Source organism: Malurus melanocephalus, unplaced genomic scaffold (assembly GCF_030028575.1).
Source record: "Malurus melanocephalus ecotype Western Australia unplaced genomic scaffold, MMel_1.1 scaffold_950, whole genome shotgun sequence".
Classification (NCBI taxonomy): domain Eukaryota; kingdom Metazoa; phylum Chordata; class Aves; order Passeriformes; family Maluridae; genus Malurus; species Malurus melanocephalus.
This window is the reverse complement of record NW_026624182.1, coordinates 36,674-62,394: the sequence shown is the minus strand read 5'-3', so window position 1 is coordinate 62,394 and position 25,721 is coordinate 36,674. Positions and strand designations below refer to the sequence as shown.

General features: G+C 41.0%; 1 protein-coding gene across 1 annotated transcript; it reads right to left on the bottom strand.

Annotated features, from left to right (window-relative positions):
• Nucleotides 1-6: 6 nt before the first annotated feature.
• On the bottom strand, nucleotides 7-25,721 carry MTTP (microsomal triglyceride transfer protein). The gene is made up of 18 exons (XM_057386297.1): nucleotides 25,541-25,721; nucleotides 21,012-21,199; nucleotides 20,359-20,502; nucleotides 18,245-18,352; nucleotides 17,386-17,502; nucleotides 16,553-16,692; nucleotides 15,529-15,679; nucleotides 12,046-12,203; nucleotides 11,062-11,230; nucleotides 10,376-10,483; nucleotides 9,193-9,405; nucleotides 7,975-8,186; nucleotides 7,244-7,341; nucleotides 7,021-7,142; nucleotides 6,037-6,264; nucleotides 2,125-2,249; nucleotides 1,608-1,778; nucleotides 7-732 (listed from the first exon to the last, which is right to left on the bottom strand). Exons 1-18 carry the CDS (start codon nucleotides 25,599-25,601, stop codon nucleotides 564-566), a joined length of 2,682 nt encoding a protein of 893 aa, XP_057242280.1. The 5' UTR covers nucleotides 25,602-25,721; the 3' UTR covers nucleotides 7-563.

The following is a 25,721-nucleotide window of genomic DNA, read 5'->3' as shown; positions in this document are numbered from 1 at the left end:
CAACAAATGCAAAATCCTTTAAAATCATGTAAAATAAAACCTGCTTTTTTGTAAACAGGCAAAAACCAGGCAATGAGCAAGCAGGAATTCATGGTCCTATCTAGATGTTAATTGTACTTGAATATTTGAATGGGAATTGGTCATAAAGGCCTAAAACACCTAAATACTTTAAAATATATTCATAAATAATCATTCTTTATACATCATAATTGTTCTTCCTGCATGTCAAAAACACAGACTTTGGTATTCCCCAAGAAAGAGAAATGAAGGATTACTTTTGCTTTCGGCACAAAAAAGTAAAAATTAAGAACAAGCACCACCCTTAAGGGAGTGCATGGAACTCTACCAAATTGGTCTTTATTTGCCTTACCCTTTTTCTTTACAAAAGTTTTAAATATAGGTTAACATGTAAACACTGTGCACACACTCAGAGTTTGATCCTGGCCCGTTGAAATCAATGGCAAATTTCCCATAACTGCAGCAGTGCAAGACCAAGCTCCACGATGGTAAGGTATGTACAGGCCTAAGTCATTGAGGGATCCAGGAAAGCTCAGGTCCTTCTCTCAAAACCAGCTGCCAGCAGAGTCAGACTTTGAGCCGAAAACCCTCTTGCACATGTTGGAGTTTTCCTTGTGGAGAGGGTATTCATTCCCTGCCAAGGTGGCTGCTTTCCCTTTCCTGGCAGTGTAGCGCCTGCCAGAGGGCAGGCTTTCGTACTTGGTCACATGAGCCCTGCAAAGACACAGCACCGGGGCTGGCATTAGTATGGTCATGCACAACTTGCACCCTGTCACAGACACCTTGCACACAGGTGAGATGGCACTTCCTCAGGTATCAGCAGCAGAATAACAGATACTGTTTTCGTAGGATTTTCTGAATATCCCCAAGTTCTTTGTTTCCGCTCAGGTTTTTACCAACTTTTGGATGTGAAAAACCTGAATGGAAATCTGCCTCAGGCTCTGCAAATGTTATCTTTCTTATGTCTTAGCAAACAGGGATTAGGAGAGAGTAGTAAACCCAGTAAACCCGATTAAATTACTATTCTTTGGCTACTGAAAAGTATCTTTTTAATCTTATTGCACATTGTTTAGTTTTCAGGAAAGCTGGTGCCTTAATAAAATATGACAGAACACAATGGCTGCAAGAGCTTAACAGATCTGGTACTTTTAGTATTCAGTAAATAGCAGATGATGAAGAAAACTTTCCATTTCAGCTCATTAATGGCTTTTCACTTCCTCTCTGAACAGTGTAATAAGGAACTAGTGCTGGCAAAGTCTCAGGTCACCATCAGAACTGATTGTTTACAAAGAGACTACTGTCCTGCCACCTCAGTTAGTTCACTTGCAAAGACAAATTAAAAAATTGGACTAAAGTTGCACATTCAGAGTTGATCAGTTGTGATCTTCAAAAAGGTTCTTTCTGAAGGGGTGAGRGACAGGGGAGAATGGGTTAGCAGAGAGGTCAGTGTGTGTAATAGCCTGCACTGCACCTGATTGTGTTAGGCTGAAATTTGGCCTCAGTGGTTAAGCTCTTGTGGCTGTAAAAACCAAAAGTTCCAGCAGCTGGCTGGAAGGATACCTCAGAAAGTGTGAGCTCTTAGTTCTTACCTGAATGGAGAGTCCACTCTGTCCATCTGCATACAGACTAAAAATGGATATTGTGAAAACTGCACCGTGGAGATGAAGTCTAACGCAGTTTCTGCTTCCAAAGTGCTTTCCATACCAGTTTTCATAAAGAAGGAATCCACCTCAGTGTTACCAGCTATAAACACGGCTACCCTAAAAAAGAATTCAGGCATTAAAATTATTTCAAAACACATTTAAAAATAGGACATTGAATTACAGACAGTTCTGCCATACATACATAAAAACTGCCTTCAAAGGAGCCTGATTTTCTGGTAAAGGTATATAAGTTCAGAACAATGGGCACTGGTATTATTCAGGCAGAAAGGAAAAGAGAGGTACAAATCTTCTCCTATGTACATAACTATTTAATTCTAGTTATTTAATTACTTAATTCTAACTCATCTGCAAGGTCTTTTATATTTAAATTCTTCTCATTGGGACTACCACAATGCAGGAGCCTGAGCTGTCTGAGCTCCAGTGTGTGCTGGCAGTAACTCACCGGTTCTTGACGTTGGTTTTGGATTCCCGGTACCACAGGCTGAACTCCATCCCTCCGGAGATGTCGATGGCCAGTCCACCCAGGAACTCGGCATTGGCTGTCGGCCCGGACTGGAGCTGGATTTCCTGGAGCCACGAGAAAGCACAGGTCACTGACTGCACACCTCAGAGGTTTCCTTACTCTCTTTGGCACTGCACTCACACTGCTTGTCATTTTGCAGCAACAAAAAAGAAGAGGGCTTTTCTGAAAGAATGGACGAAACATCCTGATGCACCTCCCTCCCGCAAAAATAGGATGAAGCTACAGCAAGGTGCCTTGCAACCCTCCCCACTCCTCTGTGTGCCAGCTGCTGTAACTTCTGCAYGGAGTATCACTGCAGGGAATATCACTTCTCCAAGAGCTACTCACAGAGCTTTGATGGCAGTCTGGCAAAACCAGATTAAATTCCTTGCAGGAAGCCCAGCACAAGCTCAGTGCAGTGTGAYTTCAGCATCCCTGGGTACCTTGTACTGGGAGTAGGATGCTGCCACTTGTGCCATGTATAGTGGCACCAAACCCACCATATGACAGGAATTATGTCTTCAGGGGCTGGGTGGCCAAAGCCATCAGCTAATGCAACTTAATCACTACTGTGAATTCGCATTTAATGCATTTTCCATCAAATATCAAATGTGCTCATGGCTTCATGAAACCTGTAAGGCTGGACTGGAAACACATCACATTAAGTACGTTTCRGAAGTGGTAATAAAGCTCAGGGTCATGGTAGTTCATTTTAAGGTTTGACATACAGCCAAGATTTTAAGGTTCACCCTTGGCAATCTAGCTCTCTGATATAGTTGTCCTGMTTCCCTAAGAACTAGTGGATTAATTCACCATTTTAAAAGAAATACTAATTTAGGAATGGCTTATTTTATGTGCCTCACACACAGGACACCTCCTCCCATCTCACAGTTTTCTCCCTCCTCCCAGGTTTTCGTGCCTGTGGTATTCTCAGCACCTATAATGTCGCAGGCATTTACAGGACAGGTGGGAATGTGAATTTCTTCCCCCTTTCTGATATCCAAGCACCCTATAAGTTTCTACTCTCTTGTTAGCTTTTCAGTAGTCCAGTGGCTCCAACTAATGATGTCCCAAGATTTAAGACAGAAGCAAGCAGAGAGTCAGTCTAATTTCCTAATCCCTATAGCAAGGAACAACATCGAGGAGAGCTTTTGCTCAGAACAATAAAGTTTTCCCACTGTAATCAAAGCCTTGGATAATTATGGTAGCTGTACATGGTTACTTCACCTTTTAGGGTAAGTTAACTATCCTTAAAGTTATTTCCTTGACAGAACCAGCTTGGCAGAGCCATCTTGGCAGTCAGTTGCTGCTAAAGCAGGCTTGAGATTTAAAGAATGCAGTGGGCTGGCTGTGGCTTATAAATCCAGCATGAACCCAGCATGTGTGGTCATATGATGCTCTGATTTCTTATTTTCACTCAGGTTAAAACATGGATTGGAATTGTGGTCTTTCTGGGATCAAAGGGAATTTTTATACTGGCTGCAGTGAGGTATAAAATACTTCCCTTGTTGGTCTGTTTAGGTGTGGAGATAGAGATCATTTTACTTTATTTTATTTTGCTTTTAATTGTGACTGAATTGGTGGGTAGCTGCTAATGAGTGAGGAGGTAACAGTATACATGCTGGCAAAGATRTGTACACACAACCAGAGGAGCAGATATTTTTAGATGCATTGTCAAATTGCACCCAAGAATATTAAAGTAGGCTGGGTTTGCAAAGGCTGCACGGTTCAAGGCTTAAATGCTACCTAGAATTAAGTTGTATTTGTCACTGAAACCAGCAGAGAAGCTAAGGAGCACTTGTCTTGTGTTTTACTAGCTCATCTATTTCCTTATTTATAGCTCAGCCCTGTCCTTCGTCTCATGTGCAAATCCAATCCARGCTGATGGGAGGTGTAAATCACAGGGACCCAGCCTCCTCAGGAGAAGTATTTTCCTTTCCCTTCCTATTTTAAGCTATGTGTCTCATTGGCAGTGGAAAATGTGATCCAAAAGATCAGAATCAGTCATTTGYTGCTGTTTAAAATGCTTCAATAAAAATGTTTTTCTGTACTGCATTGTAATGCAATCTTACTGTAATGCAACACAGAGACGGCTGCAACAGGCACTTCTCTGGGAACTGGCTACTTTCCACTGGGGCCTGGCTTTCAAGTAGCTTCTCTGACCTATTGATACAGGATTTAATTTCCCTGGGCTTCTGGCAGGTGTGTTGCCTAGGAGAACTATTAACACTGCTGAACTTTAGTGCAGGTGACTTAGGAGCCTCGAAAACAGTTTTATGAGAGATGTTTATTTTATAGAGGTAATATAATTTCTGGATGGTTATTCTTAGCCCTCAAACAACATTATGGCCACATGGAAGTGCCAAAACCATGTTGATGTGCTGTTGAGCTGCAGCGTAGCTGTGAGACCATTCTTAGAAAGATGGGCTGTGCTTAAAAGGCAGCTCAGCCTGAAGCTGTGTTCAACAGTGCTTTAAATCATTTCTGCTCTTGTGAGGCGTGAAGGTACGAAACTACTGCCCAGACCATCAGTGACTGACTGAAAACACTACACCCTGATACTGTTAAAAACGGCACACAGTCTCAGTCCTGGCTGCCCCAGACTTTTGAGAGGTTCTCCAAARACAAGGAGTGGAGAATTTGCTGGCTGGCAGAGCTCTAGGGGTGCTCAGCCAGCTGATTCAGCCAGAGTATGTCTGGAGCTTGGTGCACGCACAGCAGTTGGAAATATTTAGTTCTCTAAATGCTCCCTATGCTCAGGACTAGACATGATTATCTTTCTCACCTCTGCGGTCTGTTTGTTAAATAGGTCACGGTAAAGTTTTTGCCCATAATCTGCGTGTGAACTGTAAAGCATTATTGGAATGAGCTTTAGTTAGCCAATTTGGGCACTGCTTGGGAAGCCCTCTGGACTTAAAATACCACTAGAAGGAGCTGAACTGGGTTCTGGATGGGGAAACCTGTCATGTGCAGAGGGTATCTCTGTGTAATTTTGAGCAGAGTGGATTGTCTCATAATCTGCTTTTGGCATTTTCTTTTGCCAAGAATCAAAAGAGAGAAGTAAAAAGTAAAGTTTGAGACTGCAGATGTTTCATGAGCACATGTTTCATGTTTCATGAGTGCAGCTGTTAAATCCACAGGTTCTAAGGAACCTGCTTGGGAAGAGCAAAAATACCAAACCAAGTGCTGACCCTGCAATTTGAGAGAGATGTCTAAATTTTTAGTCCTCCAATAACACATTATAAAGCCAGTTATAAGTGAATCTATTTAAGCACAAAATTAGCAAATCATTTGAGGTGACAGCTGCACAAAAACTGTGTAATCCTCATTTTAATTCCTCATTTTGTCTAGAAAAAAACAGTTGAAAATTGGACCTCTTAGCATTGCTCTTTGAAGGATAGTTATCTGGGGAAGCTTGAGTGATTCACTCATCTGACAGTTATTACCTAACCGGACACAAGGTCCCAGGCCAACTTGTGAAGAGGAAATCTCAGGTGGTTACATGGGACAATACTGTTATTACAAGAAACTGTGGGAGGGGAGGTCATAGCTGAGAGCAATATGAGTTTTCAACAGGAAATTCAGGTGGATTTGCTTTTATTCAGTGCCACTTCGTTTTGTAGAAGACCTGTTCTCACCTTTGTTCTAGGCTGCTTTTCATGTAATTTCATTCTGGTTTTTAATACCCATGACTTTTCTATTTCTCCCTTAGTAAGAGTAGCCTGTGTAACATTGATCAGGTTTATCAGCACTGGAAAGAAAGAAAATAAGGTGTCCTACAATAGAAGTGGGAGGGAGGAGCCATCATTGCTTAAGAGATAGAAAAAGAAGCAAACAGTGTGCTGTTAGTACCTGTAAGTAATCTGTGAGGAGAACAAGTCCTTTCACCACATTCATGGGATCTCCAGTTGCTGAGAGCATTTTAGACATTAAATCACCATACCCTTGGAAAAATGTCACTGGTCTGAGCTGGAAATCGAACAGAATGGCTGACATGCCAGCAAAGGAGTCCAGGTTTTCCTCACCCTCATCAGGAGTTGCAGCTATAATGGACTCCAGACCCTGAGCTTCGATCACCACCTACAAAGAAAAGTGATACAGAATCAGTGAAAAAAAATCCTGTCTGACTCAGACTGCTAACAATCCTGCACATTTTCTTAGTGTCTAAGAGCCTAATTCTAATTTATGCAGTTACAGTGGAAAAGGTATGAGGTTAAGACTTAATGGAACTAGGTAGAGCACATAGAAAAATGGGAAATAAAATAATTTTATGCCATGTTTTTGCCCTTTAGGTGCAGAGCAGGATCTACCCACAATCCTGAGACTACTTTTCTTTCAAACAAATTTTCCTGTATTTATATGACTATTTTTCATGGACAGTTGAGAAGAAAAGGCAAAGATGTTCCACTGCACAATTTCTGTCCTGCATAAATTTAGGAGAATTATAATACCGAAGGTTCTTGCCAACGTTAAGTCTAAAACACAGACAGCTTATTTAAATCCTTAATTGATTTTTACATTTGATCTGCTCCTTGAATTTCCATTCTGTGACGTACCTGAACTAGGACCTGATTTTACAAACTCATAAAGCTTTTACTGATTACATCAGATAAAGCAGAGGCTTCACACAGACACAGACTTTGATGTATGATGCAGAACAAAACACCTGTTGTTTTATGGCAAACACATGCCACTTTGTTGSGTTTTCCCCTGCTATTGGCTTGTTCTCTGCCCAGAGCAGCAAACCTTATGGTCCTAAGCATTAGCTGGATTGATTTAGAAGCTATAATAAAAGGACCACATACTGGCTTCGTTATTATGTAGTGTGGCAGCTACCTGGATGGCATGAAGTTCAGCATTTCTGTCAAAAACATGGATGTTCATGTTACTTCTCCTTAAAATGCCAGAGCCTGAGTAGAGGATGTCAAGGCTGTATGTGGATGACACATCAGGACCACCTTAATTGAAAAAGAAAGAAGGCACCTGTGACTAAACTAGTGGATTAATCAAAAGTTTGGGAACACAAAGAGGGTTCAAAGGCAGTTTCATGGTTACATACGTGTGATATATCCAGTGTAGGCAGAGGAGGAGCCCATCTTGGAGAAGCGATCGTAGTTATGGGTACGCATGTCCTTCAGAACTTTCCGAACTGTTTTGCTGTGGTATTTCAAAACAAACAAAACTATTGATATACAAAAATGTTACAGTACCAAATACATTACTCTTCAGTAGAAAGATTGAATTTGAGAGAGGGTGAATTTCCCAGTAGGAAAGAGGATCTTCAAAATCCTTATCTTTTCCCACTAAAAATGTGCCCTAACCCAGAGTCTCTTTTTCAATTTCAGGTACTCCCTTGCTGTCATAGGAAGAAATGCAAGCAAAGGTCTTGCTTGAAAATTAATGGTTTTGAGAAAAAGAGATATATTGATTATTTTCATTCTCATACTGTGATGTTTAAAATTTTTCAGTATCAGTTTCTTAAAACAGAAAGGCAAGTATCATGTTTCTTAAAACAGAAAGGCAAGGAACCCACTGTGAGAATTAAGACCATTGGATGACATCTGTCACAATAATGCAAGTCAGATGACTAACTATTTTTTGTACCTGTGAAAATCTGAATACCTATTAAAATAATTACATTGAAATCAGGGTATTTATTCTGAAATAACAATACAAGGGATGTACAAATCAAATATCCTTTTATACTCTCCTTAAGTTTTAGTAATTCATGAGAATCTATGTGTTCTTTGTAAGGAAGGGCTGTATTTATTTACGCTGAACTTAATGTACCTTGCAGGCATTTCAAAGTGCARTATATCCTGGATCATGGAGAGCATGTACTTGTTCATTTCCATAGGCAGTTCCCCAATGGAGAGCAGGATGTTTTTCACTTCCATGTAGGATGGGTTACTGTTTAAGATGATGGCAGCTGCTGTGGTTCGCACTGTCTTTTCATGGACTTTGCGAGTCTGATGGTATATCCTGTTCATTGTTTCCTTCACCTGGTCAGGAAATACATTATTCACTCAATGCTCATGCAGATAACTGGGCAAAGTACAGATTGGAATCTCGTTTATAATATCAGCTTAAGTTAGCTTGAGTTAGCTCCATAGCTAAGGCTAATACATAAGGATATATTTTCAGCATCATGTTTTTCATRGTCCTTTTGGAATGTTGAGACATGTATAGCTCAGTGACCACAAGGACAAGTGGGACATCTGTTATGTTCTCTCAGACCAAATACAGCCTTACACACTGGTTTTCAAGTCGAGGCTGTAAGTAAGTAACAGCACTAAGAACAAATTAGGCAGTGCTAAGAGAGAGATTTTCTTGATTCTGAAGGGAAGATGTACTTTAAAAACGAAGAATCTTGTGATTTTAATTTTCTAGAGAGTGCCTGTGGTGGCCTCACATCCCTGAGAAGATTGTGACAGRTGATTGTTACAGGTGAGTCCATGGAAAGCCACGTAGCCCCACTGGCAGAATGGCCTCCAGCCTGTTCACTGCAGAGCAGCACCCTGRCAGCCTCAGTCCTGGTGGGCAGCAGTAGGTACAAAACGGAATGCAGGCTCATGCAGCAGAGGCAGGACCTCACGTCCCACATTTTCTCTGTCTTTTATTACTCTCGAAGGCTGCAGGGTGAGACTAAGCTATTTTACTCTTCCTTTAGCTCATATGTTGTCCCCGACTATGTGAAGGCRCAAGAAACAACAGGGGTTGCAAAGGTGCCCAAGTGCTCCCTCTTGTGAGGGGAGCCTCATTTTCCCTGCAGACCGCATGGTCACGTATTGGTGTGTGGCCCTGGAGCTAAGGGCTGACTAACACGTGTCCAGACCATCCCTTCCCTTCAGCAYGYTGACTGCACCACACAGCTTGSTGCCATCAGCAAACTTACTGAGAGTGCACTCAACATCACTGTCCATGCTGYTGATGACACGAAAAGGACTGTCAATTTATCCTTTAATACAGTCTCTTGCACTTCTGTTSTTGGGCAGAATATTTTCTTACCTCTTTGGTGAGAAAAGAAGGATCGTATCTCTGCAAGGCAGTGGCAGCAAGGCTGCTGATGGGTCCTTCTCCTGACTCAGCATACTTCAGAAGCACTGGAATTGCTTCGGGAAGGAGTGCGTTCTTCAGTGCCAGCAGGTACATCTGCACATTGTCATCTTTCTTGGCCTTCTCCAGTCTATTCAGAATCAACCTTTTGGCTTCCATAACAGCCTAAGAAAACCAACAGCACATTAAATGGTGATCMTAAACCTACCTTTTCCTCCTTGAAGGAGTAGAAGGGGTAGGACTGGGTTCTAGCATGTTTTTGTTGCACAGGGCTAGCAAAGGTGTCATTTGTCAGCTGTATGTTGATGGCTTCCTTCAAGCATAACCAAAGTGACTGCAGTCACAGTGATACCTGATCCATAGTTTTATCACTTGCCAGCTGCTCCTGCCTTGATTCAGGGACTTCACAGGTCTTCCCTGTGGAGCCAACATGTCTCCACAAAAGAAAAAAAGGCAAGTCAAGTATTCTTCAGTGCCTCAAAACATAATTATAAAAGTACTTTGCAATTTACAAGGGAAATTAAAAGGGATTCCTAGGGCCCATTCAGGTGCTCTGTATCTTTTAAGTGTGTGCTGCAGTGCTGAACAACACAGATCCAGCAACCTTGTCTGATCATTCTCATCCTCTAACACCAGTATCTACTCAGCTCATGCTCAAAGTAATCGTCTTCCTCCTAAGTTTTTCTATGTCCGTTTGGGGCACAGTTGAGTAATTGAACCAATTAATTTTCTTCACAGTGGTGAAATAACCTAAGGTGACTGCAAATAATAAACAGATCCTGAGTTTGCCACTGTTTCTYTGAGGAGATGCAAAGCTTTTGGACAAAGAAGCACAAGTACTACTACTGCTGACAGATTCAGCAGTGAGAAAAAAAATCTGTCAGATACGGGAAAACTGGGGGAAATCCACAGAAATGGGAAGAGAGAAGAATAAAGTCTGTATCTAAAAAAGTGGAAACAGTAATTGTTTTAAAAAATACAATCCTCTCTCTATTAAACATAGGAGTTTATGGGCTTATTTTAAGTGGGAGAATCTGCTTCCCATGTCTCTCATGCTCTCCCAGTAGTATCAGCAGCAATCACTCGTGTGTGTTGCAGACAAGAATTTGGGCACCAGTGACCATCAGATACTCACTGGAAGCTTGCAGCCTCCCCTGTCACAGAACTTTCTGATGAGCGCTCCCATGACAATGACAAGAGTTTCTCTGATTTCTTCATTAGCGACATCCCCCTTGAACGTCTCCTGTCATGCAAAAGCAAAGCTGTTTAGTGTCTCAGTGTAAATATGATGAGCCACACCCTGCAGTGGRTTCAACAGGCTCCCTCCTTTTCTGAACATTAATGCAATGCCAGGGCAGCGATTACCACAATGGCCTGGGCTCATGCTAAGCACAGCACAGCTGTATCATTATATATATGTTACATATAATAACTCACTGCCATTTTCACCTTGAGTTACATTCAGTGATTCAACCAGTGGATTCATGTGGAAAAAAAAACCAAAAACATTTACAGTCCTGGTTACGGGACTTTCATAAGGCAACAATAAAACAATCCTCAAATTATTTTCCTGACATTCAGTATTATGTGTCTTTTCCAAGTAGCAGATTTTGCTAACATTTTACTAAGTAAACTTCAGTCTAGGAATGCTTGTCGTTTGCAGGCTCTATGTTTATGGCACACTTAAAAGTAACTATAAAGAAAGCCATAAAGAAAGGAAAATTAGCAACAGCAACAGCTGTTTGTCCTGCCCTTCCCCTTTGCCTAGGACSAKGCATAAGAGCATTAGCACTGTTGTRTTTGCTTTGTCCTTTGACTTACAGTTAAAGATTTCAGGAGCGTTTCACTGGGGTGAGAAGCAAATCCACAGGCATACAGGAATCGCTCCTGCAGGATGGAAGTGCTTGCATCCTTAAAGTCAAGGAACTCCAGTATGGCCTCCAGTGAYTCTGGTGTCTGGGCAGAGGTTACAGCATCCACTATCTGTGGACTACAGAGAAGTGGAAATTAAATGAACATATCATTGCAATGACCCAGACAATACTGAAAGGACTGCTGCATATTGAAAGAAAGAAGCTAATGTGCTGAAAGATCTCTTCATTGCAAGAAAGAGAATCTTTTGCTGGAAAAAAAATGTGTCCTTGAACTCTTTCACCTCAAACTGGTACATGAACTCCTATCCATGGATAGCATTTGAATTTATGCAAATAGGGGACAAAAAAAAATTTAAAAAAATAACTATCACAAGTGTATTAAAGTTTACACGACAAGTTGTAAATGTGAAAAAGTGTTATTAGCACTRCATACACAATGGCACATGGAGAGAGAAATGGTTTCTATGCTACCTGAGWGACTCCCATGTTTCTCTCTATTGCTAGCAATTTCTATAATTTGTTTGAAAGATCCTGACCATATGACACAGAGATGTTTTTCAACTCTCAAGTCTCGGAGTTCATGCTGCTCATAACCAAATTTAATAGTAGAAAAATACCCAAGCATCAACCTTTCCCTTCTTTGTTGTATTTCCAATTGAAGGAAACAAATGGGAAGTGAAGAACAAGTTATAGGGTGTTTCAGAACAAGCACTTGGTTTGAGAACCTTTAGCTAAACCACAAAGCAYGTTGGCCTTGCACTTTAGATACAACCCCAGGGGCTGAAGGGTGTGCTGAAAATTTATTRTATTACAATAATATAATTGCTAGAACTTGTTTGCATTGCTAGAACTCAATCTCTTTGCRTGCAATTTGCCCTTCTGCATTTTTCAGTAACTTAAACCTGTTAAAAGCTTGTTCATGGTAACTTACAGAAATTCTTTATTTTCACTTCTAATAATTTTCAGTATGTCCTCTTTTGTAGCTTTTCTGATGTTCTGAATGAAGGACAAAAAGCTTTTTGCTGCTTCAGCTTTGGAAAGTTTGTCRGGGTGCATATGTTCTCTGATGCTCTGCCAGTGTTCAGAAAGCTGCAAAACAATTCATATTACGTCAAATCTCTCAGATTGTGGTTTCAGTTCTCAAAATCAGACTTACTAAATGCAAATATGTAGGACAGCTGTTGCTCAAATCAGCTGAAATCCAATAGATTGATGATCCTTTTCCTAAGTATTACTTCATTTATGATATCCCAAATATCTTTAAAACATTTCAATAGCTGTCTCTATTCYGATGCTTTAGTATTTCCCTGATATTGTACATGACCTTAAATAAAATCTCTTTTGGAAYAATACAAGTTTATTTATACTGTAACTGGAATAAAGTGAATTCCCTTCTCTTGAAAATTTACTGTGCTTTCTGGTGAATATGGTGTTTGCCTTATGTTCCCATTTTTTCCTGAGTAGCTAGGTTTGTGTTTTTTTTAAAGTGGGAGATGCGCAATCCTCAACTCACAAATTTATCGTATTTTCTGAGAAGACGGTAATTTTGGGTTAGTATAGAACAGGATTAAATGTCCAATAAAGAAGTCCCACTTGCATACAAAGGGATTTGTAGCTGTTGTACAAAATTACAGGTAAGATGGTATTATAAAACCTGTTGCTCTGTGTATTTCCATACCACATTTTTACCTGAATGAGCCAACATGGCAGCAAAGCATCTGTATCTGTCCTTCCAGATATACTCCCATAAGAAACCWGTGCTGGTATTTTGACCTTTCCTCTCTCCTTCGCCTTTGCCTCTGTTATCTCAAATTATCGAGAACATTCCTTGGTGAAAACTCAGCTGTTCTTTGCAGCAGTCTTTACTGCAGTTTTCCTGAGTGGGAAATAACACTAGTACCCATTTGACCTTTACTAAAACACTTCCCTTCTTTGTGGAWTTTGTATTGGGCAATAACACTTGAACCTGCTGGCAATTAGAAGTATCATTCATCAGGACAGAGTGCAACTGCTATTGACTGTAACAAACAATAATTAGGCAACAATGATTGAGCCATAGGATATTTCCTGAGGATTAATGACCAGCTGGGAGGAGCTCATGTTCTGAGGCACAGATGGRTCTTTTAATCTCAACTGGTGATTAGTGCTTAGCACCAAGGTCAGTGTTGCTATTATCAACTCAAATCGGATAAACCTATGGGGCACTTTCTACTCCCCCTATTGAAGTTGCACCACAGCGCAGTAAAAAATCTTTAACCTCATTACTCCTGCATTTTCSCCTGTGCAGAGCCCAGCTGTTTGGGCTACTCTTAGTCAGTTTAGCCCATATTCTAGGTACAAGCAAGGTGGGAGGTGCAAGCTGAAGCCATCTCAAGCAGAAGAGAGTGGAGACCAAGCCTTCCTCTTTGGGGGGTGCTCAAACTGTGCAACGGCTACTACTGCCATCCCCTGCAGTGGCCATGGCATTAAAAACACTATTCACAATTGACTTTTAGGAGGGCCCTCATTCTCCTGATGTGAATTTCAGACAGTTCAGACTTAATAACCCARAGATTCAGGCACAGGATGCACACACTTCCACATGGCAATTCAGCAAGCTTGGACATGGGTCTCTGTTTCTCTGACAGAGACATCAGAACAGAGGTCTTGGGGGCACTCTAGGAAAACTCCAGCCAAACCAAGAAGTTCTAAACTGAGCAGGAGTTGGTTTTGAATGTCAGTGCCTGACAGCTATTTACCAACCTACAAAGGGTGGATGCACAAGACAGAACAAAGCCACCTCACTTTCAGAAGGGGCAAGAATACAATCCTGTAGGAACCGTGAGTATCAAATAGTGTAATATGCACGAGCTCTTCTGAAAAGAGCATGCTTTACATTATTTAAACACAGAAATCTAAGCCTGACTTAAAGTGTAAACATTTGCCATAACCTCAGAGAAGTTAGTGCCTTCATGTGGGAAATAAGGATAGCAATGGTTATTTTACCAAATTATTAAAAATAGAACTAAGACCTGTTACAACTCAAAAAGGGCTTTGAAAATTTAAARCTCTAGGACAGCGTGTCAGCAGRGMGTTAATGTATACTATGATATATAAGTACCATATGCGATGTTGCTGCTTTGGATACAGTGTTCTGTTTATAGAGCCCATCTTTTCATAGCAGTTACTGAAAAATACAGTGAGAAAGCAGGACCTCATTCTCCTCGTGCCACTAGGTTTATAATGGCATAGCTCAGTGTCCAAGAAGTGCTCTGGAATTATACCCTGTGTTTGTTATCTTGATCTGGAAATTATAACTGTTACAACAAAACTCAGTTCCAAGTGACAAACTGGTCAGCACAAACCCTGATGGGCAGAGTCAGGAAAAAACACCTGTCTCTACTCTGTTTAGGATGTCTTGATGTTCCCTGGACAGAACTGCTCCAGCACACGTGCAGTATCATTTCTGTATTCCCCAAATATGAGTTTTTGGTCTTCTCTGTGGCTCAACAAGCATTARACAAGATAAATTATCACAGTGTAATGCCACTTCCAAATAACTAGCACAAGTTCCARTATAGGAAGGTATCTGTGCTCATAAGGAATATCTCCATTTCTGGAGGACTAGAATTATGCGTGCTGAATAGAAGCTATATCTTGCTTGTCAAAAACAGAGAATAATGAACCTTAAATTAATTTTCCCATTCATTCCTCAATGGTAATAGTATTAATACTGTTTGTCACTGTAGTAATTTATTTAGTTTATGATGAATATCATTAGTAAAACAAAAGATGATGCATTTACAGTGTTATGCTCTTAGCCTTCAGATGTCTTAAATAGAAAAAAATAAGGCACTTTTTTTCCAGGGAAAAAATGAGAACATTATTAGATTTTCCAAGAATACTAAAGGCCTATTTTACACTTAATACTTAGAAAATACCTATAAAATCTTTTTTTAAAAATAGACTTCCTTGAGATCAGGTCATAAGAAGAGGCTAGATACCCTACCAATAAATGCTTAGCCTGCCCAAGGAATGGCTAATGAACTTTAATTTCTAGGAACAGTTCAGCTTCTCTRTGACAGAGTTGTTTATAAACACCAGTCAACCATCTTAAAATTAATTTTCCACCTCCTTATCTAGAGGAAATAAGGCTGGCTCAAGGTTGTCAAATTTGAGATAAAACAAAAAGGTGGTGTATTTTCTAGGGTCTTCAGAAATACTGCACTCAGACAGCAAAAAGGTTGGTACTGTTAGATCTTAACACATTCTTGTGGGGTGGAGCACCATTGCAACACTACCCTACTCCCCATTCTAGGGTGTATTTATATTGATATGTTGGACCTGTCCTAGTTCTGCTTGGACAGAAACTTCCTTTGCCACTTGCCCTGCTCAGCTAACCCAGCTGATATCCAGTGAGCCTGTGTTTACTTACTGAAGGGCACTTCTTGCATTCGGATTTCACCGGCTCTGCTTCCAGGGGCATGGCAACATAATTGGGGTCCAAGGTCTTGATCACACTGGCGACTTGCTTCGCAGCAATCAGTCCCAGCCCAGCCTGCACTGACTTCAGCTCCAGCCTCTGCCTGTAAAGCCACAGTGGAGACACCATTAGAGCTCAACCATCAGTGCAGAGATGCAGAAATCGCAGCGAGAGGAAACAAAAAAATCCCCACAGACAAAAAAATATAGAATATAAACTTATTAAAGTCTTATTTTTAAATGTTCAGAATATGGCAAGTCTATGGGGTTTTTAAGGCAACAGAAATATCTGAKACAAGCAAAATTACTGCTAGAGTTAAGTGAAATAAAATACCCAYATGAGAGACTTTATAAGAATAGATTTACAGCACTTGATAAACGGCCTTCAGTAACCACATACAYTCTGAAATGTTTGTACTTAAAATATCTGGAAAGTGAGATTTTTGAATCTTTTCTTTTYTGAATCTTTTTCTTTTAAATATCTAATATTACTGAGATGCCTGAATCATTTATCTTGTATGAGTTTCTCCAGATTTTCACTGCTTTGGAGTCTGGAGTCTAACATAGACCTAGGTTTCACTGTAGTTTCYTTTCTATGCAGTAGATTTTATTTTCTGTACTTCCAAACTCTCACAGACTAGAAATGAAAATCCATCAGAAGTATTCATTGAGAAATGAGTAAGACAGAACACCTACAGCACTAATGGATAGATTAAAAGGTTTCTGATAATTCCAACTGTTTTCAGTTAATTTCTTATGAATGCCATTATTTATTATTTGTGGTATGRTGGAACCCTTAATCAAAGTTGGACCTGGCACATGGCACAATGGGACCTGTATATGGATACAAAAGAGACCTAAATCCTTATCTAGAGAGTTAACACCCTTAGATCTYGATTCTATAAGGCCTACATACATAACCTGACTTGAACCACTAGTCCTGCTACCATCAATAACAGTCCAATTGCCCAACTTACTTTGAAACTATTTTGGAACCTGTTTTTCGGCGGTAATTCAGAAGGAAAACATAATTTTCTTCTGCCTTAATGGATTTAATGAARCTGTCTTCCAGCATATAAACTGTAGCAGACGTGCCTTTTGTACCAACATCCAAGATCTGATAATAATTAAAAAATAAAACAGAAAGAGGGCTATTCAATAAACAACAAAATAGAAAAAAACTCGCAGTTACAAATCAGGGCAAGACTTGTAAYGAAGTAGAACCACCTGAGGAAGGTGCATGTAGGCTGGCATCTCAAGCTAAGCCTATAAGCCAGGTTTTCAAGAATTGTTTCTGCAGTAAGAAGCCACTCCTACACCATGTGCTTMAAATTCAGTATTTACCAGGCAAAAAGACAGTGGGAGCAGGGCAGGAAGTTACAGATCAAGCTGCAACTGAGAAAATGCCCAGTWCTACATTTAGTTTAAAATATGCTTTAAACAAGAGAAGAAACTTCTCCTATATTACAYCTGAGTATTAGGGAAGCCTTTGACCTTCCAGGTAAGCCTGACCATGCTCCATTCAGGAGTCAGCGTCTTGCCTGGCATTTACAGCAGGTGGGAAAAAGGTTACTGTTACCACTATGACTGTGTCTGTATCAGCTGAGCMAAAGTGRTTTACACTRRAGGAGAATCCATTCCCTGTWCTCTCCATGGGAACTACATATGAGYTYTAGRSRAGTAAAACTACARMATYYACATGTAGAATTTGCTTTCTSTAATGCAAGGACTTCTSAGAAGATGAGTACTAGCTGCTAAGAATATACTTTAAATAGGAAGAACAGATTTYATTTTGTTAAAGAAATCATACCCGGTTGTGGCTGGTAAATCCTTTCTTTTCTCTTTCACAGGAGTCCAGGTCTTTTATTTTAGTCACTTGATCTTGCCGTACATGGTAAGTAGTGTTGCACTTCCCAGAAATGTCCACCTTAGAAAAAAGAGTTAGATTAGAACTATTTCTTGAATTTATCTTTASGACCCCAGAACACCTTCCAAAGATGAAGCATTTTCTCCACTTTTGGAATCCTGTACCTGAGATGTTGCACTGTTTGGGTTTATTTAATGGTTTTGAGGATAAAAGTGGTTTTAACTATCTGCTTTGGATTGGCAGGGGTACTRCTCATTAGACAGCTATGAAGAAAAGCAACAATGTTTAAACAAAAAAAAATAGGAAATACCTGGCAGTTCACAYCATACTCACAAATTTGAGTTAAATTCCAGCTTTGTTGAAGGGGACAGATGTAGAAATTTAACAGTGGAATGCAACTTAAATGGATGCAGCTAAACCCCCACTTTGTGTGGGTACTCTGATTTAGAATGGGACTCCACTGAACAGAATTTAGGAATCAACCAAGTTTAAATGGTAGTATAATCACTTTTATAATTACCTGGTTTAAGMTGGTTTATAAACAAATTCTGCTAAATTGATAAAGGCATTTTAAATCAAATGGATTGCACCACTTCATGTTAATTGCAGCAACTTGGCTTGTGTCACCAAATACTCAGAAGACTATCTTTATGTCCCCAACCTCATATGTGATCAAAGGGCTGATTTCTGTCAYAGTTCACTCCTTCTAAAGTCAGCAGGAGCCACAGGTCTGCCTTTCAGAGCAGATTAGGCTCTGCCTGTTCCTCAGGGGATGATAATCTTGCCTGATACAGCACCATACCTCACTGGAAGAACCAGAGTGCAGCTGAACTTGGAAAAGGCTAGCCAGACCTCTCTTAATGTTCTGAGTAAAACCAGGTTCATTTTGATATGAGTAGAAGGTTTTGACCTGTAGGGGGGAAAAAAAGCATATAAAAGGGCTTTCAAAAGTGTAAAACAAATGTGGTTAAATGAGAAAGGAATAGTGAGGATTCACTCCAGAAAAACTCCCTTTACTTTTTTCTAATTAGGAAGCTAAATTTGATCTGTTACCCTTATTTAAGCAAACTCCAGAGGCTGCAGGGCCTGACAGTAATAGTACAAACATCTTTTGGCCTTCAGCTGACCCTAAGTACAGTTTCAGTGCAGTGAGCATCTCTCCTCCTGGAATTAGAGAAAATTTAGATGAGAAATGGGAAACTTTTTATGATTTCACAGGCAACTCATTTTTCTGCATAATCCTCAGATAATCRCTGCCCACAGGGGTATAATATCTGCACTTTAATCAAAGGTTAGAAAAACTCAGGATGAATCATAGATAAATCACAGGTAGAATGACTTAAATGACGTGTCAAAGATATCACAACCCTTGCACTTCATGGGTCAACTGTTGTGCTTGGGCTTCTCCTCTGGTAACAAGACTTTGCACCTCCACTTTGCATCCAAGATGCTTTAGACATGCCCCTTTTTCTGGAACTGCAAGTACAATCAGTGTGTTATCTCAGGGCAACCCTGGAAAGTGAAATCACTGTGCCAGGGATGAAAGTACCACACCACAAAGAAGTCATAAAAGGAGTGTATAGACCCTACTACCTGAGAAAAAGCCCAAGTTTTTAATACTACAAATTAGCCTTAGCACAAAAGTGTGTAATGTATTAGGAGCAGATGCTTTCTGACTGTTCTTCTGGTACCTCTGTTCTCATTTARGGATGTGTACAGTTCGCAGCCAGTGCTGTCCTGTTTCTTTTTATGTTGTGTAAAACTGATGACAAGGCTGAGTCTGAAAGTTACTGAGCAGGTCTGATAGCAGCTGCAATTCAGCAGGCTGAGCTGGCGGCCAGGGTATGTGCTCAGTGCCTATTTACAGCAGGAGGTAAAGATCCTGCTGGGATAGAGTGTCACAGCCCTCACTCGGCTCTGCAGAAGGGAAAAGGGAGTGTGACCTTCAACCTTCCTCCTTTCTCACAGCCCCCTTGCCCATGCCCTACCTGCCTAGCATTGCTCGAGCTGCAGAGGGGAAAAYGGGGCTCTTGGCCTAATGCCACAAGCAACAGGAGGGTGAAGGACCAGGGACAGGAGGCAGGAGCAGCCATGGCCCGAGCCTCACCACTCCCTGGCCAGAACAGTAGGCTGAGTGCAAGGAGACACGTAAGCAGCTCAGCAGAGAAAAAGAGGGTGAGGTGGATGTACTTGAATCCCCTTTCAGCAGAACAGGGACTCTGACACCTACAAATAGACATGGGTGCTCCTGTGGTGGGACACTGCTTTGGTGTTTGCTCAGGGCAGTCTATAAAACCCAGGCACAAGTTGAGACACACCTGCTCTCTGACCCTTCCCTTCTGATTTTTGGAGATAGTTYCCCACTGGGGGAAAAACATAAAAGGCTGTAGCTCTTTCAGCATCAAGCTCATTAACTTGGGACCACTGAAACTGCAGGTGACACAGAAGTAAATAAGCAAACCAAAGAGCTGGGAAAAGCAGTCCTGGTAAAATACTCGTTAAAGTGACTAACACTGTTCCTCACAGACTTGGTATAAAGTCCCTCATGACAAATTTTCACACCTTTTCTGCCTTCAGATCTTGGACAAAATCCTGCCCTTGCTGAAGTCAGTAGCACAAATTCCACAAAGCAATTGTCCATGTATCTACCTGTGTACCTATGTATTTATGGACAATCTGCTCTTCACTTCCCAATTTTGGGGTGTTGTCAACCCACAATAGGCTTGGGCTAGAAGGGCCCCATGTACAAGTAAATTACAATCTGTTCTAAACCATGATATTTCACACAGAATGATAGGACACAATAGCTTACTAAAAACATTGAGTGAATAGTGAACTGGTGAATTCTTCAAGTTTGTTAGAAAATATTTGAGTCATGTTTTCTCAGGGACTGAATTTTAAAAGTCAGGGTCTTACTTTTCCACGGACGAGCTCAAGCACTATGGGCCTCTGCAAAGCTTCCAGATACTCTTTCCCGATGATCTTCTCTGTGCTTTTTCCTTTGAAGATGTTTTTATCAGCTGGATGTTCACTCACACTTTCAACCTGAACATCTTTTATCTAGCAAAGTAAAAGCAGAAAAAATTAATGTAGAGTGGTCTAGAACTGGCCTGGGGTCGGCTAGATAGACTAAATCACATAAGAAATATTCTTTATTTCTTAATTTCTGATCATTAATCTTCCATGATTATTATGTCTATGTTTACAAAATAAGCCTGTGATCCCCCCTGGGGAAATAAGCACCAGAAAATCTCACCATAAAGCTAAGTATCAGACCCAGTTTATATTTAGCAAATGTCATAATTTGCACCAGTTAGTTTGAAGCTATAGTGCTGTATGAACCAATTCCAAGATATAGGAGATATTCTGAAGTTCTGGCTTACTGATCTTAYATACTTATTTGTGAAATCTTATTCTATAGGAATCAGCTCATCAAAGCAGCTGGGTTTAGTTGATGAGAATAAAATATTTAGCTCACATTCTAAAAGTGAGTTCTCTGAGATTAGATGAGCAGSTAGATGAGGGCAGAAGATTGTGTATGTTTTAAGTTGTCTGATGGCATTGATTACCGCAATTTTGATCAGCTGGTCATCATCATTGTCAGGATTTCTCCACAAGAGGTTGACATCCACACCAGAGGAAATCCGATATCCTGCACTTTTCTGCAGAGATGCTTTCACCCGATCAACATAGACTTCAGCTGAGTAAGCAAACTTATATAGCTTGTCATTATTTAGGCTTGGTCCAGTAGTGTGCCCTGTTTGGAAAGTAAAAACAAACAATGTTTCAGGATTGACTAACTCACAAAATATACCGTTTTCTCTAAGAAATACYTTTAGAAAAACTCAAAATTAAATTACAAACAATAGATTTATGGGACTGATCCTGCTACTTTTGACTGTGGAGACTGTCCCACTGAAGAAGCTGGGATTGTGATTAAGTTGACACTGATCTTACATATTTAACATAAGAATGGTCACGAAATCCTTTGTTCTAGTTTTTCACTTGAAGACTGTCAGATTCTTTTCTTCAGCTATGTTAGCATTACAAATTAATCCAWAATTATTTGCAACTCGAAATACTGTAATTAATCATGCAATTTGTGTGCTTATCAATGTGAAATGTACTGATGTAATTTGTTGGACCCAACAGAWATCGTTCACTGCACCTCTTGGAAAGATTTATTGCAAATCTTTCCCCTGCAAGTCTTGCCCAAGGGTGACAAGAATGTAATGAAAACATTGAGAATGYATTTTTTAGATTTAATAATTATGCTCTTGTTCTTTAAACAAAATAATTGTCCCATAGCTGTCTCCTTGCTGTTAACTGATGTATTTTAAAGAATGTAAAGGGAAGGGAAGGAAAAAGAAGCTGGCTGCACACAGAGTGCTCTTAGCATTCTCAAAGCAAACACACATACGGTGACCTCAGGTGCTATCTGTAAACAGCACAGCACTAGCCTCACACACCCAACTGCTGCACCACTGAATCTACTGGGAATTTCTTCATGAAGTTCAGGAGGTACAGAGCAGAAACAACAAGTTCACAACAGAGTTAATCTAAGAAAAACAAAGTGCTGTCCTCAGGGAGATGCATCTTGGTCTTATGACAAGTGCAGGGAAAGGGGTGGGGAGAAGAACAAAGCTCTATACACCTCAGACAAATTCTTAAGCATGCTGTAATGCAATCAGTGTCTTCATAGTCCCCCGCAGAAATTCAACAGGTTATCTCGATTTATCTTACATCGCTCTGTTTTATCTGACTCACTTAAGTTTCAAATCACTGCATTGATAAAAAGGAAAACCAGTCTTATGTCACTCTAATATTTTAAACCCAGTTAAAACTGTAGGTGCACCATGCAGTTCCATCATGGCTGGATGGATATATTCTGCAGTTTTCAAAGCATCCAAAYCCCCTGTTTCATTAAGATTTTGATCACTTCCTTCCCCTATTCACTCAGATACCATGGCAGTGGATTAAGGTCAGATTCAAACAACCTTCCCCTGAGCAAAGCAGACACTCCATCAAGTTTGGTCCCAAAACAGACACTCCACCAAGTTGCATAAATTGGCAAAGCTACCGAACTAAATGGACCTCATGCCAGCTGCAGATGTGGTGCAGCAAGTTTGGTGATCCCAGCGAGAGCAGCCTGTTCGCATGTGAGAGGTCAAAGCTGTAACTATTGATGTTTTTTTCCACGGAGGCTGAAGGATTCATGTTGGCACAATGGGGCTCTTCTGGTTTTGCATGTCTTGTGTGTCTGTTTCAAAACAAAGTCACCAAGAGGCGTACAACCCTTGCTGCATGTTTACTGTGAATTTCCTATACAATACCCTTCCCCAATTCCCTGCTTTGAAGCTACCTTGCCCTTGAGAGCAAAGGGTGCTCAGTSCCTGCTCAGAGGTGGCTACGCCTTTCAGGGACACCCCTGGTTCCCTGCAGTCCCTTAGAGCCCCAGTTGCTTCCTGGTTCAAAATACCCTTCATTTGCAACAGAAACTGCAGTGCAATGGACTAAAATCTCAGTACAGGCTGAGATTTTAGGAATACCACCCACTAGGCGCATTCTAAACACAGGGGGTGACACAGTCCCATCTAAAGAAAAAAGGCAGGGGAATAACACACCCAACAGAAATTATCCAGCTGCTCAGAGACAAGCGTCATATTAGTTAAGTAGATGTTGTGGTTCTGCTGCCACCCTATTTTCAGTTAAAAGCACTTTTCACCTACTCTCTTCCTTTCTCCAAAACTGAGCACATACATCTTTTCTTTTTTTTTTTTTTCAAGAGATCCTTCTCTCTTCCTCTCTTTTAGCATTTGCTTGTCTCCACACAGAAAAGAGCTGCTCCATCCTAAAGGAAACAGAGGAGCAAATGAAGCAGCAGATTCTTGCAAATGTCATGGAAGAAATGAATAATTGCAACGTATTCCTGGGAGCTAGAACAACATTGGGTTCTGAAAACTTTCACCATTTCACACATAGAAAACACTGCAGGAGCCAGGGCAGAAGACACCTTTAGTTGCCAGACTGGGAAAGGGTAGGCCAGTGGTGGATCATGGTAAGAGAACCAACAGGGATGAGGCAATATTGAAAGCAGTCCCAAAGAGTTAGCACTTATCCTGGTGGAAATGGAGAAACCAGGAGAGACAACTGAATAGCGTGGTCAGTTGAGAGGCAAGGGGGATACTGACAGATCAGAGACAGAGATACAGGGTCACTGACCAGATCAGTACTCAAAACAGCACAATAAACTTTCATGCCAACTTTCATGTAGAAAACACCAGTACTATTTAAAAAGGAATGTTCCAACACCTTTCTGATAGAAACATTTCTTAATAAAARCCCTCCTTTTAGAAGCTCTTTCCTTTGTATTCAGCACAGCACTGGAATCCTTGCAGCCAGTGCAGGTATTGACATTTCAGCTGATGGCAAGTGTCCCACCRACTGAGAAGGGAGGAGAGATGCACACACAGACTGCCATCAGCCCAGCCACGCTCTCTTGGGGTCAGAAGTGCTGCTTCCAAGGAGGAGTGCATAACACATAGTTTGACTAGTAATGTTAAGTGTCTGTCATTAAGGGGAACATGCCAAGTCTATAATTAAATCATGATACTGTATAATACAGAAGGTTACACTGCATGAGTAGAGACAGCTGTCAAGTCCTGTGCCTTTTATTAATACATATGGCATGCACAGCATGTGTGTCTCTAACTACTTGCTAGCACTACCTTCATAAATCATATTTGCCACTGTCTGATACCAGATAGCTTTAAAAAGCAAACCCCATCCGCTTACTTGAAAACATTTTTCAAGTGGAACTGCAGTAGGAAAGTTTTATGTGTGCTGACCTACCTGAAATGCATAGAATCATGTTTTATTATTTCCAAAAGGCAGCATGGCCYGATGAAAAGATAAAACACCCACCCTAATCCCAGCTCTGACACTGAGGCCCTAAATGGCCTTTGGGCCAGTAATTTAGCTCTCATCTCTGCACAAGAGAGACATGAGATCTGGCAGAGCTGAAGGGATGACTAATTAAGGAGAAAACGCTTGCTCAGTATGCTGGGGATGTGACAAGCAAATATTACTTCACATCCAGAAGCTTTGTTTAATTGATACTAAGGGGAAGCTGGGAAGACCAGACAGCAGAAATGTGTCACACTGATACCTTGCCATAAACCATACTTGGCAGCTTTAAGAAATACACTCACACATAAAGGCACTGCCTGCAAACTTCTCCTCATTGTAACTCCTGTCATGAGGGTGGAGAGAGGCAGGGAGGAAGCAAGGCTGCTGCTCTGTGCTTGCTGTGTCCTGGATCCCCTGCAGGAAGCAGGAGGTGGCATCCAAGAGAAGATCTCTACAGCCTTTTTAACAGCTTAACCCAGGATGGCGTGTCCTCCCTGCTTCTCATCATGATGAAGACATCCTCATTAAMTCAAAAACTCAATTTACAAGGTTGCTGTTCCTCTAATGTCAGGTGAAGAAGAAGAATACATGAAGAAGAATAACTAAAGACACCTTTCCTTGCTTCATGCACTGGCACTGCTGAAGCAGAGTCTCCAAGATTTCATAYCCTTGATGTTGTCAGGACACCTGGGTAAAGCTCTGCTCACAGGGCTTCTCCAGACATCCAGGTTCTCAAGACTTACTACAGAGCAAGCTTCTCATGAAATAAATGGGATGCTTCCTGCTGACTTCAGTGGTAGCTGAGTCAACTGCTCAGAAGCTGAAACCTGGAGAGCCCTGAGCACTTCCTGGCTCTGCTCCACCAGAGCACTGTCTGTGTTTAACTTTTGAGCATGTGAATAGCCCCTTTCAAGTCAGTGCCCCCACAGCATGTTCTGATTAAGCAAGGTCAAGATCCYTGATCTCCTGGTCACACCACTGGCCCTGTGCACTTGAAAACATTGTCTCCTCCATCACCTCGGCTGAGAAGAATGCTACAAGCACTTCAACCTAACTAGTAAATGCATCTTATATTACTCAAGGATGTCTGAGTAAAGCTGATCATTTTTGAGGCAAAACAGACCTGCATCCACACACTGGTTATGCCTCTGCTGAGGCAGAAGCTGAAGCAAGCCCRGTACAGACCTACCTTTAACAGAGGCTGAGTAGGTGGAAATGATGCAAAGGAACAGCACAGTAAGAAGAATCATGTTGGACTCTGCCAAGCTCCTGACTGCAGCATGAAGTGTGAGAACCTCCAAGAAGTGAGCTGAGAGTGGAGCTTGCAGAGAGAGTCACAGGCTTGGCCACACTGTTTATCTAGATGTAGT